The 15,183-nt window shown below is 36.3% G+C and overlaps 2 protein-coding genes across 2 annotated transcripts; both read right to left on the reverse strand.

The window, feature by feature from the left end:
- Positions 1 to 298: 298 nt before the first annotated feature.
- Positions 299 to 9,107, reverse strand: LOC132282669 (uncharacterized). Its single transcript, XM_059784414.1, has 8 exons — positions 8,325 to 9,107; positions 8,146 to 8,241; positions 7,628 to 7,738; positions 4,299 to 4,608; positions 3,837 to 3,927; positions 2,528 to 2,870; positions 1,869 to 2,017; positions 299 to 1,150 (listed from the first exon to the last, which is right to left on the reverse strand). The coding sequence occupies exons 1-8, from the start codon at positions 8,589 to 8,591 to the stop codon at positions 622 to 624; spliced, it is 1,896 nt and encodes a 631-aa protein (XP_059640397.1). The 5' UTR covers positions 8,592 to 9,107; the 3' UTR covers positions 299 to 621.
- A 1,135-nt stretch (positions 9,108 to 10,242) lies between these two features.
- LOC132282670 (protein RADIALIS-like 3) lies at positions 10,243 to 11,723 on the reverse strand. The gene is made up of 2 exons (XM_059784415.1): positions 11,220 to 11,723; positions 10,243 to 10,466 (listed from the first exon to the last, which is right to left on the reverse strand). The coding sequence occupies exon 1, from the start codon at positions 11,498 to 11,500 to the stop codon at positions 11,243 to 11,245; it is 258 nt and encodes an 85-aa protein (XP_059640398.1). The 5' UTR covers positions 11,501 to 11,723; the 3' UTR covers positions 10,243 to 10,466; positions 11,220 to 11,242.
- Positions 11,724 to 15,183: the final 3,460 nt, after the last annotated feature.

The raw sequence follows: 15,183 nt of genomic DNA on the forward strand, positions 1-15,183 counted from the left end.
CCTATTTAAAGGGAAATAATCAAATACAATAAAAAAAATATATCTAAAAATTTAGATAAATATACTTCACAAACTTTAACTGAGTCCCAACTAAACAATTTTGGACATATGCCGGACATATGCTCGACAAATTCCAAATCCTGGAACACTCTTTTTCTTTTTCTTTTTTTCTCTCTTAACAAAGAACCCACTTGAGTCCTCGAGTCCTTGGGCCGAGACCTTTTTGGTTTGAAAGGCGAAGAAATACTACTGTCGGTCTCCCTTAAACTTGACAATTAGAGACTAACTAACTAGCATGTATAGTCAATAAAATTTACAAAATTTAAAATAGCAAAACTCAGATATAGATATACAAATTATTGCTGGACACATGCCCCAGAAATTGACACATGAAAAATCAGAAGTTACACCAGCTCCCGAAGTTCCCATAAGCAAACTTGGATAAAGTTTTGAACCAATTTGCTTGCAAGAAAACACTATTATACTCGATTTAATCAAATTTAAATGGATTAAATATACTCCAAATACAGAGTGAAAATAATAAGTAAAGAAAACAAAATTTCCACCATTTGAGACCTCTAAAACAAAGGCCTGCTTCTCTACCTTACAAGTAGAACCTCTCTAAGCTGGATGGCCACCTTCCGCTGCCAGTCTTATTCGCTGTTGATGCTCTGCAACCTTGTAATCCACAACCTCCCTGAACAGCTCCGGATCCAATACACAATCTGGGCGCCCATACACAGCTGCTTGAACGCTGGCCAGGAGTTTTGCTATTTCACGGCCAGAGAAACCTTCCGTCTTTTTGGCTGCCTCTCGGATCACGTCGTCTGACAAATCTTTTATGGTTATCTTCTGTGGTTTCTTCTTATGCAAAAATCCATACTTAAGCAAAAAGCCCTGCTTAAAATCATCATTACTTTCACCAGCGAGATACTTATTCAAATAGAGCTTCAGCAGTTCGAAACGCTCTTCTTCCCGAGGAAGAGGGAATTCAATCACTTCATCAATGCGATCAGTGATAGCAGTGTCAAGATCTCCTGGTCTGTTTGTGGCAAGGACGAGAACTACATCTCTTGATTGGTCACCAGTTCGGAAGAGCAATGCATTTAGAGCACTTCGCTGAGCTTCACTCATGTGTATACTGTTACGCCTGCATCAATCAATTATATACTTGTTAACTTGGTCGCCAGAAGAAAAACCAAATTGTGTTGTCTTCCCTGAATAAAAAGTCAGAATCATACAACCAAAATACAAGTACAATTAATTATTATAGGCAAAATAAGGTCACCACACATCATCAGCTGCTTTAATGTTCGCTTCAGTCACTTGGTGAAGAAGTACAATTTGACCCTCGAGATTATGCGAAATGATAATAGATTTATCCTAAACTCACTCTCTTTTTTCATTTGGAACATTCATGGTACTTTGCCAACAAAAAGATGAAACAAATTAAAATGTACAAAAAAAACCCACAAAAATGGAACCAGTACTTATTTAAAACTGAGTTGATGCATGCCATGCAAGTAACTACAGGTTTGAGCCTTCCAAATTCATTTTTGTTTGGTTGTCAAGGTCTAGCACAATTCCCAGGACCTGATATACCTTTAACATAATAGTGCCAATAAGTCAAGAACATGATAAGTGCAATATTAAGCTAATGAAACTTGTTTGGCATTTCACAAATCTACTTATAAATGCCCTGCAAGCAATTGTAAGTATATGATGATGATGAAAAAGTTAAGTGATACTATTCCAAACATTTTACAATTGCCGACTGATAGAAAATACCATTGTTTCATTAAAATAAATCTGAAGATTATAGATTTACCCAAAAACTTGATCCATGGAATCAGATGAGAGTGACTTACTCGCATAAAAAAGCATCAGCCTCATCAATAAAAAGCAGCAAACCTTTCTTTGACTTCTTGGACCAATCAAATATTTCATGAATTTTGGTAACAGCCTGAGGACCCAGTGGTGCAACATCCCCTCCCGTCATCATGGCATAATCCAAACCCTGCACAACAATATTCAAGAACAAAGCTAGTGAGAAGAAAGCAGCAACTAATGCTTTCCAATTTCTAAAAGCATTCCCCCAGGGGACAGAAATGTCAACAGAGACTTGGGGGTTGAAATCCTGACAAAGAGTAGCCCATCATCTGGCTCATGTAAGCAAAACTATTCCCCATTGATTATTTTGTTGCTTTTTGTAACATCTCTCACTTAATTTTCTACTATACTTGTGCAAATCCATTAATACTGACAAAACAGAAACCAAATAAGCAACCAAAATCTCAACACCACATTATTCACGTGCATCAGCAACAATTCCCAATTTTGACACAGTTTCACTTATCCTTTTTTTGGTTCTAATTGGTCCATCAAGATTACTCCCACTTCTCATTGACAAACTAATGGGATGACCAGTGACCTATTAGGACATGCAAAAAAATCACAAGGCACGGGCTAGAGCAAGGTGGAAGATAAGGAAAAAAAAAAAAAATTATACAATGGGTTACCACAATACCGATTTTCGAGAAATTTCCTTTGCAACCATGGTTTTACCAGTGCCAGGAGGCCCATAGAAAAGCATGTTACGGAAGGGTGCTTGATGAGACTTAGTGTTTGCAGTAGCTCGAGCAAGATGCTGTATTCTTTTCTGCAACGAAGGATGAAGAACAACATTTCCAAAGCTGCTTTGATTTGCCACAGGTGCAGCAGCTCCAGCCTTAGTACTATAATTGAACACCTTATTTGCACCTCGAGAAACTATTCCTGACCATGGAAATTTTGCAATGGACGATTCTCGAATCAGTGATGGCTGTCCCAGAATTCGGTTGATATATCCCCAAATAACTCTGGAACCTTCTCTGCAAGTGCATCAAGGATATTAAATCAGGCTGTATTCCAATCTATTGGCTTAAAAAAAAAAAAAAAAAACAATGTAGTTATGGGATGCAATCAGACTGTTCTCCACCCATCTATGTCAAAGCATATCCTAGAAGTGAGCTAGCATTATTCCAGACTGCTCACTACATGCCTATTTAATCTGGCCTGGAAAGAGCAATGGATCAAGGAGTTTAATGACAGCGTGATGAATCTTTTGAAGGAAATATCATGTGAAAAGAATTAAAGACTTGGGCCCTAGTGCCTCATGAAGCACCGGGTCTCAGGTTCAATTCCTGCTAGGTGCAAACAATTCCTTGGAGGGGGAGTGTGTGTACCACTAGGAAAAAAAAAAAGAAAAGAATTAAAGAACGCAATTACGAAAATATATATATATATACACAGACATCAGATTCATTGGGTTCTAATCCTCTGTTAATTTTTTCTCCTCCTTTCCCACCAAATTTTTTCTCAATGCAATAGCAGTAAACATGCCCACCCATGTGCATCGCCAAAAAATTAATCCCCGGTACTTTTCCTACAAATATACACATGTTCAGCCAGTAATTTTTTATTTTATTTTTTTGACAAATTACATGTTCGCCCAGTTATGCCTCCACTTAGCATGGTTTTAGCCATGCAACCAAATTTATATACTCCAACACAGCCACAATTTTCTTATCAAATGTTTTCATACTACTAAGTTTGTTATGCGTCGTGATAGAAACTCCTGCTCTGATTTGTTATCAGTACTTCGAGCATGCCATCACTGTCTCTAACAATATATGGTGCTATCTTCATGCATCTATTTTTTGGTTCTCAACAAAGTTCACATTTATTACTAGTTATATATATATATGATTACCAACCCAACTGCACAAAATTACTAACAGAATTTAGTTTATTTCATTTAGATGAACAAAATGCAATGAGAAGAATAGCATGCAGACCTAGTCGTATAAACTCCTGCTGCTAATGCAGTAGCTCCTCCAACAGTCATAATCAACTTAGTCCTATCAGTCAACAAAATCCTTACGCCCCCTGCAAATTGAAGTTAAGAACAAGTGTCAGAAAGGTGTGCTCACTCTTTGACCAAATGAAAATGAAAGAAAAATAACTTTATGTCAATATAATGACACAACATAGAGGATCTATGCTTACAAATACAAACAAAATATGACTAGCAGCAAGTGCATAAATCTGCACAGGTCAATGGACAATAACTAGAACTTCCAGAGTGAAAAAAAGTTTTATGGCAAAAGGAGTACTGTGAAGAAACTAGTACTAATGTTGCACATGGAGAGAAGCAACGTGATCAGAAACTTCATGCAACAAACCACTTAATGTACACCACATTGCGAGCCCTGTGATTAAAATAAGAATAATAAAAAACCATCTTAGTTAGTTTCTACCTTCAATATGACTAAAAGTTGTATTGATTGCAGCGAGCCACTTGTCTCTTTCACCATTCATCCGTTCTATAAGCATTCTCCTGTTATGGTCCTCAGTCAGCTTTGCTTCATGTGCCCGACCTTCAGCCTCAGCCATGGCTTTTACTCGCATGGTTTCCCGGTCTATTTCAGCTCTCTCTTTCTCAGTCTGTCTTTTCTGAGCTTGAATTTGTTCTTCAGTTGCCCGTCTTGCTTGTTCTTTTCGTATGGAAGACTCCTCTTGCATCTTGACCAATTCAGCATTGTGTCGCCTCTGAGCTTCATGATCTGTCTGCAACAATGACGAGACAATAAATTATACTGTTGGATGAATAACTCAAAGTCTCACTCAATATCTAGAAAACTCGACTCAGCCATCTAGGTATCATTGAACTTTGGCACGTACAAGTGACAGTACAATAAATTAGCAGGACGACATCATCCCACCCAGTATAGCAAGACACATTGCGGATATTGCCTAAAATGACACCATTTGGGAGGGCCTTTGTGATACAGTGGATGACAACATTTCACTTAAGACAACCAAAAACCAACAAAGCCAATTAGGTCTTCTGAGTAACATTATCTAATACATTTTCCCAACTCAATATAGGAATCCCTTCCTAGAAAACTCAGCTGAGTTGTCTTGGAATCACTGGACTTTGAGACGTATAAGTGACGTGATACAATAAATTAGCAGGACAACATTGCCTCGCCCTGCATATCAAGACACATTGCGGATATTGCCCAAAATGATGCCACCTTGGAACGCCTTGTGATACAGTAGACGACGACATCTCATTTAACACAGAACCAAAGACCAACAAAGTCAATCAAGTCTTCTTGTAACATTATCGAGAACATTTTCCCAACTCATTACAGGAGTCCCTTTCTCCACCACAACTAGATAGACCAAATCGCTCTCCTTCAACCATTAAATACCAAATAATTTTAGGTTTTTTACCAAGAACAACTTAGACTTGATACTCAGACTTCTTCAACGAAAGACAATAGGATTTAAACGCACTAGTTCTACAAGAGAGAGGATCCATGCATAATGCCTTTCAAAAAAATTTATTGTAGATGGATCAACTTCACAATTCATATTACTTTCAGTTCCACCTCAGCCACCTAATTCAAGGACATGAAGGGCATGACACAAGAAAGAACACTACTACAATGCTAAACTATATGAGGACCAACATTTTTACAAGGGAAGTGAAGATGAGAATGGGGTGAGAATGATATGGGAAGACAAGGATAATGCTGAGGAAGAGTATGTTAGCAATGACGATGACAGGGATTAAGAGGAAGGTGACTGTAACACATATTGCTGATTTAGACACTTTTTCCTGGCAAGTTCATTTAGACAATGGTAAATACTTGTATATACTAGATACCAATTGTTTATTTGATGCATATTTTTATTGTTATCAATTTTTCTAGATTCCATTCTCTTTTATAAATTTAATAATTTAGATGTTATATCCAGGGTATCATTTTGACCCTGATATTCATATGGGATTTGCAAATTCCATGACGTTGTGAGTTTGTGACCAAGTTGTCTAGAGGCCACCCTAGTCAGCAATTGATACCTCAACTTTGAACCATTGCTGGATGATAAATGCCTTGCCTAGTACATATTTTGTCTTCTTCCATTAACAAAACAAGCCAAAAACTAAGTCTAGGACTTTAGAGTTGTTACCAAACCTTATTTAATCTCTATTTGTCCTCGATCATTACCAACAACTGTGACAGCAAAAGTCAGATTTTAAAACCCAACCGCTCCACTAAGGATTCCAGGATATACGTTATGGCTATAGATTATACAAGTTAATGATACAGAACCTTAACGGCCTACACATTCTTTCTTTTCAGCCGAGTTAGCTTGACAAAACTCTTATTGAAGCTGTCTGAACCGATTAATACCCTGCAATTTCTGATCTGGAATGCAATATTCCAAAACATGGTACATTTCCATATAAAATATGAGATTTAACAATCCAAAAGTTCTCCGATCAATAGCCTTAATTTTATTCAAAATAAAAATAAAAAAATTGAAAAAACGAAATAGAATATAAAAAATAATTCAATAAATAGTCTTTAGGTAAACATTTAATGAAAGGGTAAAACACACATCCATAGCTAATTTGTAGGATATACCAAGTTCTATTTTTATTTAATGTCTTTACATGATTGAGACCAATATAATAACTTAAACAGACAATTTGTGCATTTAAATGACATTAGGTTTCTTTTTTTTTTTTTTCTTTTTTTCAAGACAAGAAACACACTCACACGCCCACTTGCTCCAATGGAGACTTCAGCCCTTGACCTTCTACTTTGGAAGGCAAGGAAGTACCATTAGGCTACACAGCCTTTGGTGACGATATTAGGTTTCAGTAAACACAACTTATTTAAAGAAAATACTTTTGCACTAAGTACTACCCCTAGCTAAGTAGCATACTAATATGGACACTTCTAAAGAAGAACAGTGTCTGTGCTGGATACTGATACTCCTGAAAAAACTGGTGAACACTATTCTGACAGTTATTACACACGTCCTTTATTCATATATATATATATATATATATTCATTATTTTAGACACACTGACTGATTTTTCTTATACAATTCTAGTGAATAACCAATATTTCACAAACACTTCTTGATAGGAACTTTGTCCAAGACTCGAAACTAGTGGAAACAAGATGAACACACCAAGATTTGTCCAACCTATTTTTAATTTAGAAAGGAGAAAAGGAAAATTTGACATTAACACACACTCACAAAGCAACCACAAGTCAAGCATGCAATGGTCAGTTTTTGAGAATATAATTTTAGGGGGAAAAAATGAGAAGAGAATAGTAGTATAGATGATGTAGATTATAGTTACGTGAACGATATTTTTCAAGTTTCACATTTGCCCATTTGAGCTAGTGCGGAAGATTAAAACTACAAAAATTAATCAAGGATACAAGTTAGTCCGATAAAAATATGTAATTATGTATAAAAGCATATACGTATATAATGTCATTGTCCGAATCCTACTCTTTTAGATTTTGCCACGTCAAGATATCTTTTCATGTCATTGTCAGTGTTTGTGCCTATTCGATACCAAAAAAATTCCACAACTTAGACCAGTAGAAGCTTATCCCTACATACCTTATTTTAGTTAATTTGGTATTACCACATTTGTGTTCCCATTCCACTTGTCAAGAAACAATTTACATAGGTAAAGTAACTCTTATCAAGTTCTGAAGTGGTAAGGAATTTTAAATAATAGATAGATAAAAAGGTAAATCCTTCCACCTGCATTCTTTTCCTAGCCAATTCATCCTCGTATCGAAGCATTTGTGCCTTTGCCTGTGATTGTTGTTGTATTAAATTCCTTTGTTCTTCAGCCAATTTCCGCTGCTTGTCCTGGCAACCCAGATAGTAATAGTCAGAGGAAAATAAATAATCAAGAATAACCAATGCACAATCTTGGCAAAAACACAGAGGAAATAAATAATCAAGAATAAGCAATGCACAATCTTGGCAAAACAAGGATTCCAATTGCATTTACTACTAATATAAAGGTTTCACAGCATAATCGCGCATAGCCAACTACTTTCCTATCAGGCAGAAATGAAATAAAAACTTGACAAAGAATAAAACCTCTACCCTGTCTCAAAGACAATGACTTAACCTCTCAATTATTGTTGTTCTTCAAAGTTAAAATTAAAATTGAGGTAGCAATAAATTTTCACAAACACTTTCTTTTTTTTTTTTTCCTAAAAAGCAATCATAATGTGAATGGGGGCATATATAGTCAATCAATGACTCACTATATCGAGTTGCGATTGAATTGCTTCGAAATGCGTTTTCTCAGCCGCCAATTCCGCAAGGCGACTTTGTTCCTGCTTCCTCATGATTTCAAATACCTGAAAGAAAAGGGGGAAAAAATCAAATATAAAAGAATTCATTTGTTTTAATTGAAATTTAGTTATTTGGAGAAAATATTCACCTGTTTGGCATATGGAGAGCTGTTGATTTCTCGTAATGCTTTGGCCCCTCTCTCCAGAGATTCGGGATCGAAACCGCCTTTCGGTTCTTCAGCTGCAGGCTCGGACTTACCATCTGAACTTGAAGATTCACTTTGTGGCACCTGCGGAGAAGAAGAGAAGGGATTGAAGCGAAACGAAGAGTCGGCGTACGCGCGGTTAGGGAGCGTGGACAAGGAAGCGGCTGTGACAGCCATTGCTGCCAAGGAAGCTAGTTTTGAGGCGGCCATTGACGACCTTCGAACGTCGTGGTGTTACTGCTCAGATGGGTTTGAATTTGAGATCATTCGAACTCAGAAGCGGAGAGTTCGGGATGTGGAAAGAGGGTTTAAGGTTTGGCGCGGGCATAAACCCTTGGTGTCTTGTCTCTGGTCTTCTAGGGTTTAAACGTTCTGCTTAATCAAAGAACAAATCGGAGTTTTCTTGCGCATTCGGTAATGTTGGTTTGGGCTATAATTTGGGCCGATGTTGGTCCAAACCCAATCTTAAAACTTGGTCGGAATATCAAATATCTTAAGTTAGCGGGCTATTCATGATTATTCTGGCGGTTTTAAAATTCATGATCATGGCTGTAGTAAAACTCTGATTGTACTGGTTGTTCTTTGAAAATAAACTTTGACTAGTCGGGCCCAAAAAAAAAAAAAAAAAAAGTGTCAATATGATCTTTCACATATTTGAAGAAAACAATCTCAAATCAACTGAGGATTGGTCTTAGAGTCCAGGATCAAGCAACCTCATCCCAATTTGTCCCAATTTGTATATATTTTATTATTATATATCATATATTGTTGTTGTGTTTTGTCAAATTCTTTTTCTAAATCTCATTGGAAGCTTGTTATGAGTTATATTCAATTTTTTATTTTTTAATATTTGTTAAATAATTCAACTTAAAATTGTCTTAATTTTTAGCCCTATTTTGTAACTTTCAACATGAATGAGCTCTGAAGTTTTGGATTAAATATTGAGTTGGATTAGACATGGTTGCAAGCCTATTTAAACATTTATAACATAATCTCAATTAAAAATTAATTTGAAATTAGATATAAATAATATTAAATAATTCGAATTTGATCGATTAATTCAATTTTACTTATCATGTTTCTTCATCCGGTGTATTTTATTTTATTTTATTTTCCTCTCTTTTTCTTTTTTGCTTTTGGTTTTCAATACGGGCAAGTATCCCAACTACCAAAAGTCCACTTATACATTTTGGTGCATTGATTTTCGGGTGTATGAATTTATTTTATTTTATTTTTTTTTTTTGCGAAGAAAAAATTAATATAAAATACAGATTAAAAAAGGATTTTAACTATTGATTGTATGCTAATGAAATTTCCAATCATAATTTTTAAAAGAAATCTCCCGCCTTTGGACAATCAACAAACTTTGCACAAAATTTGAACACGGCTCTCCAATTTTATGGCGGAATAAAACTTGTTCATCGTTGCAATGCACTGTGCTTTCTCATATTTCCAATTGCTTATGCACGATCTGGTCTCAGATCTCTACAACCAGCACTGAAGTTTTGGCGAATCCGAGACGAGGACACTCAGTCATCCAGGTAAGCCCTCCCAAACCCTAAAACGCCGTTGAAATTTCACTGTATATAAGTATTACTCTTTTCATTGCTTTTCGATTTTATTTCTTTTCGACATCTGAATTGAAGTAGTTGTCAATCTTGTAAGAAAAACAACTTGATTACTAGATTGAATCAGAAATTCCATTACAGAAGATGATTTCTCTTTAATACTGTTATTCGATTGGAATTATTGCCATTTTCGTTCCAATATTGCCTTTTGATGGTCTATAATCATGATTCCTTAAACTGAGAAGGGTTTCGGTCTTGTATGCAAGTAAATAGTACCTTTTTGATACAATACATGCAATAAAGTAACACCATCGATTCATAGCTATGGTACTGCTTACAATTACACAAAAGAGAAAGATACAGAGAGAGAGAGAGCACGTAGGATTTAGAGATAGAAATAGAGGGGCAGATTATTTTGTTTTTTGAATTATTCTGATGATACACATTGCTTTGTTGACGAGATGATCTACTTTCATCTTGAACTTCAATTGAACTTTATGTTATGTGCTTCACAAGCCTGTCACAATGCGAGAAAACAGTTTTAGTTTACAGTAGAGATTAGAACATATATTAACATTTTGTGATTGGAAAGTTCAAACATCCAGAGATTTCAAGTGGTGATGCAAGAAAACAACTCAGTGAAGACAAAATCGATAAATAAATATATGTTAAAAAGAACAAAGAATGGAGTAATAGTACTAATAGGGAATGAAATATTGAGTGGAGTGTGCACGAGGGTCTACATTAATTAAAATCGAAAAGGAGGGGCTAGTGTTTTTAAACTCACATGACTTAGGAGCATAGGAACATTGACATGTTATCCGCAACAAAGGGTGGGATTAGACCTCATGTGGGCTCTCGTTGGACATAGGGACAGGCTATGATAGAAGTGTGGCAACTATTGCCTTTTTAATTAAAAAATAAGCAACACAGCAGCTGTGGCCTTTTCAAATAATGAAAAGCAATTCGGTGAAGGGAACTTTGGGTTAGTGATCTATCGAAGCCTTCAACGTATTGATGGACCACATTAAAGCAGCACTTTAAAGTTTTCAATGCAATCCAACTATAAGTCCCATTATCATCTGGACCTAGAGGGAGACTGCAGTTACACACCACTTGTATGGAAGTTATGATTTATGCCTGATTATTTTTTATTTTATTTATTTATTTATTTTGCATTGGTGGAACATTGAGGAAAGTAATAAACAGAGAATTAGTTGCAAAATGTTTGTTCTGCTAGGAACTAGGTCAAAAGAAATTAGTATATTACCCGTTTTCCAGATGCACACTGCTTCAGCGGTTGTTCCCTGTTGATCTGTAATTAGGAAATGGGACACTACCTGACTCAATGTGCTTGAGGTCCTCTACGAGGATTTCATAGTGTCTCTTCACGTCCTCTGCAGATTTTCCGCCTACTGCCCTGGCAACGTTCTGCCAGCGGTCAGGGGTGTCCCTATCATATAAGGCCAGGGCCTTTTCAAATAATTTGTTTTGCTTGGGTGTCCATGAGGAGCTGGAGTTACGTGAAGAAGAGAGGTAATTTGATGCCATTCCAAGTCCTAGATGCTCTTCTAAAGAAACTTTGATAGGCCGTGGAAGATGAAAGAGCCAAGCTCTGTGTTGGTGGCAAGGAATTAGTGTAGTTGGGAAACAATTGGAACACAAAATGAAAATGAAAGGGTGTCAAGGGTGAATCCTGCGAAAAGCAAAAGAAGGGAAAAGAAAGAATGCTTAGTCAGGAAGGATGACTAGGAGTCTAGGATGGTATGGGGAAGCTGATACAAGTGAGCCCCTTATAAACAGTTGGAAAGGTGGTGGGGTCGAGCCAGTTGGGTGAATATATCTTGCAGTAGGGCAGAATAAGGAGTGACCCGTCCCATTAAGAACCACAAAATGGAGCAAGACAAAGAACAACAGGTGAATGAGGAGAATCGGTATCAGTATGCTAATTGCGGGACATACAGTTTATTCTTCTTATCTTTCATATTTTTAACACTGACATGATCCTTTTCCTTCTTTCTTTTTGGTAAGGCTTTTCATTCTCTCCTTATTGTTTTTAAACTTGCATTTTAGGGCTCAAGTATAACCTTTCTTCTTAAAAATAGAAAAAGAACTCATGAAGGCTGTGATCAGTAGTTCCTATATGTTTTAGAGCTGCAATGCATTAGCACTTTTAGGTTTTCCATACTGGGATGAGTGGCTGATGTGTCACAAATGGGTGGAAGTAGCTTTTATTACGCTGTTCTTAACAGCAAACCAAATGGTTGTGGTTGGCTTGATGGAACAGACATTTATTTCATTTTAGGCTGCATAAATGGCAGAGCCATTGGGTGTTAGTCTCTTAAGAAGTGGACCATGTATCAGTTCATTGGTGTTTGGATGCAATCCCAATTAACATTCACACCCAATAAAACTTTCAGCTAACTTGACAAAAGGGTCTGTTTTAGCAAAGAACTGAAATTGGTGGCACTAACTTATAAGCTACTGCAAAATATGGATTAATAGCAAAACAGTTAGTAGCTGGATGTGGATAGATGAGGCTGATGTTAACTATGAATAATTATACTACAAATAATAAGGCTAGCAATCAATAACAATAAGAAACCAACAATTGGGAAAAGAAAAACAGCAGCAAAACAACAATTATTTTTGTGATGTTGTTGCCCGAACTGCTATAAACTTCTTATCAGTGCTTGAAATTTAATTTTACCATTGACTTTGTTCTTAATAAAACTGTAAAAATTATCTTTTTAGCTGCTGATATAAACTTGATACTTTTGTCCTTGAGTTGGTTAGAATTGGACAATCTTTTGAAAAGCCAATTTGTCCTATCCACAACTTATTGAGAATCAAACTACCAAGGAGGAGCATGTTAGACACCACGAATCAATGACTTATGCCTTGTTAGAAACTGACTAGACCTCTCCCACACACACGCTTTGGTCAAGCACGAGAACTTGGAATATCATGTGATGAGATTAAATCTAGGTGGCTAGCCCACATGATTAATACCTTAATTTTCTTTCAGGGAAACTAAGTGTATAAAAAAGAGTTCAACTAGGGATAGTAGTCAAAGAAGCAATGCTTTCAATTGCCTTGCTGCATTGCCATGTAAGGCATCACAGAGGTGAGGGATGATTTCAATTTAGTCATCAATGGTTACTTTTATTTTATTTTTTGGGGACAAGAAGGGTATCCCCTCCCTTTGGGTGGGACTAATCCCCTTCGGGTCTACCAACATGCCCCAAGCAGCATACTGGATTAGTGCAAGAAAATTATATAAGGCTAGCCCCACGGAAGGGGAGTCAAAATTGAGACGTTCACCTTTCAAACATATACCTTTTGGCCAACTTTTCTACTCCCTTGGGTTAATGATTAAATCTATGTTGTTTACTGAAATTATGTGGTGCAGTATTTGCTCCAACAAAAAAAAAAATATGAATTTAGATGACTAAAATGCAGAAACCAATCTTCTCTTTTTTCCTTTTCTTAACATGACTCAAAAGGCAAGCTAATGGTTCATTTTGGTGGGTCTGGACTCTCAACACCCTACCTATATGCTTGATAGCAAACTTGTACGGATGGTACAGCATATATGATCTGTTTGGTTCATTTCAACTTTCCACAAAGTAGTCATAAGATTCCATGTTGGTAGGCTATGAAAGTTCATCTAGGAACTTCTTAAATCTTGGAAGATCTTCTTGCTGACGGTTCATATTGAATGGTCGGTCTTTATTCTTCCATTTGCTAAAATTTCAACAAAGATGTGGACTGAAAATTCTTTCTATGAAGTAAAGAGCCTCTTGGTCTGAGTTATATCTCCAAGTTGATATAAATTATTATATCTAGGCAAGTCACCTAATCTATCAATCAAGTTCATTGCAGGCACCAATTTTGCAAGTGGAACCGAGTCTTGTCTTTGTTGTGCTATGATTCAGACAGCTCTCTGGGTAAAGTAACAAAGAATGGCAAAACGAAATTTTTTACAGGTAAAAAAAAAAAAAAAAAAAAAAAATACAACCTGCTTTATGAAAACCTCAGTCATTAAAGGCTGTCCTAGTTGAAGACTCTCCATATAGGTTGAAGTTCTGTTATTTGTTTTGCCTGTTTAGTCTTTATTAATAAAGTATTCATTAATAGCACTACGTATTTGATTTTTTCTGTGTTTATCCTTTTTTTTCTATTTTCTTATAGTGTGCCTCTGTGACACTCTTCATGATACTAGAACTACCTTGGCCAATAACCCCATCCCATCCAAACCTCTCTATTCTTATTTCTAGTTTGCTAGTTTAGAAGCCTAAAATGATATAATCATTTAATGAGAGAGACGGGAAAGAAAAAACAAGATAGGAGTGGAAATGGTGAAGTTTAATCATTTAATGAGAGAGACGGGAAGTGTGGAAGGATTCTTTTTTCTTTTTCTTTTTCATGGTGGTCCTTTAGATACATACTCTCATGGTGATCCTTTAGATACACAATCTTTCTGGTATTTGGAATCCTTATCAAGTCCACCTCTGGAAAAGTATATCCATGGATTCCTTTTTCTCCCTCCTGTTGGGACTGTCTTGTTGCTACCTTACTGTAATTTTGAAGTATGGAAAAAGGGTTTGTAATGGAGATGTATACCTGAACTTCATAATGTCAGACTCTACCGGACACAGTCGGATGGTTTAAGCTTAATTAGTCCTCTTATAAGTGAGGAGAGAAAGAAGTCCACTACTTATACCTGGCCCTCATTTTTTTCAGGAGTGAAAGAAGTCCTCTTACACTTGGTCCATGCATCTGCTAGCTAGCATAAACATGAGGACCACCTTTTGTGGGAATCTTGGAACAAAGAACAAATGGCCAAATGTATATCTAAAGCGTTAATAGTGAAAGTGGAATCTCTCAGTGAGGTTATATGCCAACGAATATATGTCTACAAATACATAAATATTTATGAGATCCTTATGCTAACCAATTTATGTCTATAAATACATATATAAATATATGTGTGTCTATAGACTCTATACATATAATATATACAATATATAATATAAAGGAACTCCAAAGTGATAACATGTTTGTGCTACCAAGGGCTGTAGTCTAGTTGTATCTCGTCTACCTCTCAAAGTGGTAGGTTTAGGGTTCAAGTTAAAAAAAAAAAAAAAGAAAAAAAAAAAGGTGATAATGGGTCTGTGGCTTGAATCAGTTGGAGATATGATGCAATGTGGGGGGAAAATGAGGGAAATGGG

This window comes from Cornus florida, unplaced genomic scaffold (genome assembly GCF_030987335.1).
Source record: "Cornus florida cultivar Cherokee Brave unplaced genomic scaffold, ASM3098733v1 CherokeeBrave_3.0.0_Hap2_Chr11, whole genome shotgun sequence".
Classification (NCBI taxonomy): domain Eukaryota; kingdom Viridiplantae; phylum Streptophyta; class Magnoliopsida; order Cornales; family Cornaceae; genus Cornus; species Cornus florida.

Excerpts from the sequence above, each read along its gene's own strand:
- LOC132282669 (XM_059784414.1), bottom strand. The coding sequence starts at position 8,591 with ATGGCCGCCTCAAAACTAGCTTCCTTGGCAGCAATGGCTGTCACAGCC. Across the intron at positions 4,609-7,627 it reads TGGCTAGGAAAAGAATGCAG|ACAGATCATGAAGCTCAGAG; the intron begins GTGGAAGGATTT and ends TCATTGTTGCAG. Across the intron at positions 3,928-4,298 it reads AACTTTTAGTCATATTGAAG|GGGGCGTAAGGATTTTGTTG; the intron begins GTAGAAACTAAC and ends TTCAATTTGCAG.
- LOC132282670 (XM_059784415.1), bottom strand. The coding sequence starts at position 11,500 with ATGGCATCAAATTACCTCTCTTCTTCACGTAACTCCAGCTCCTCATGG.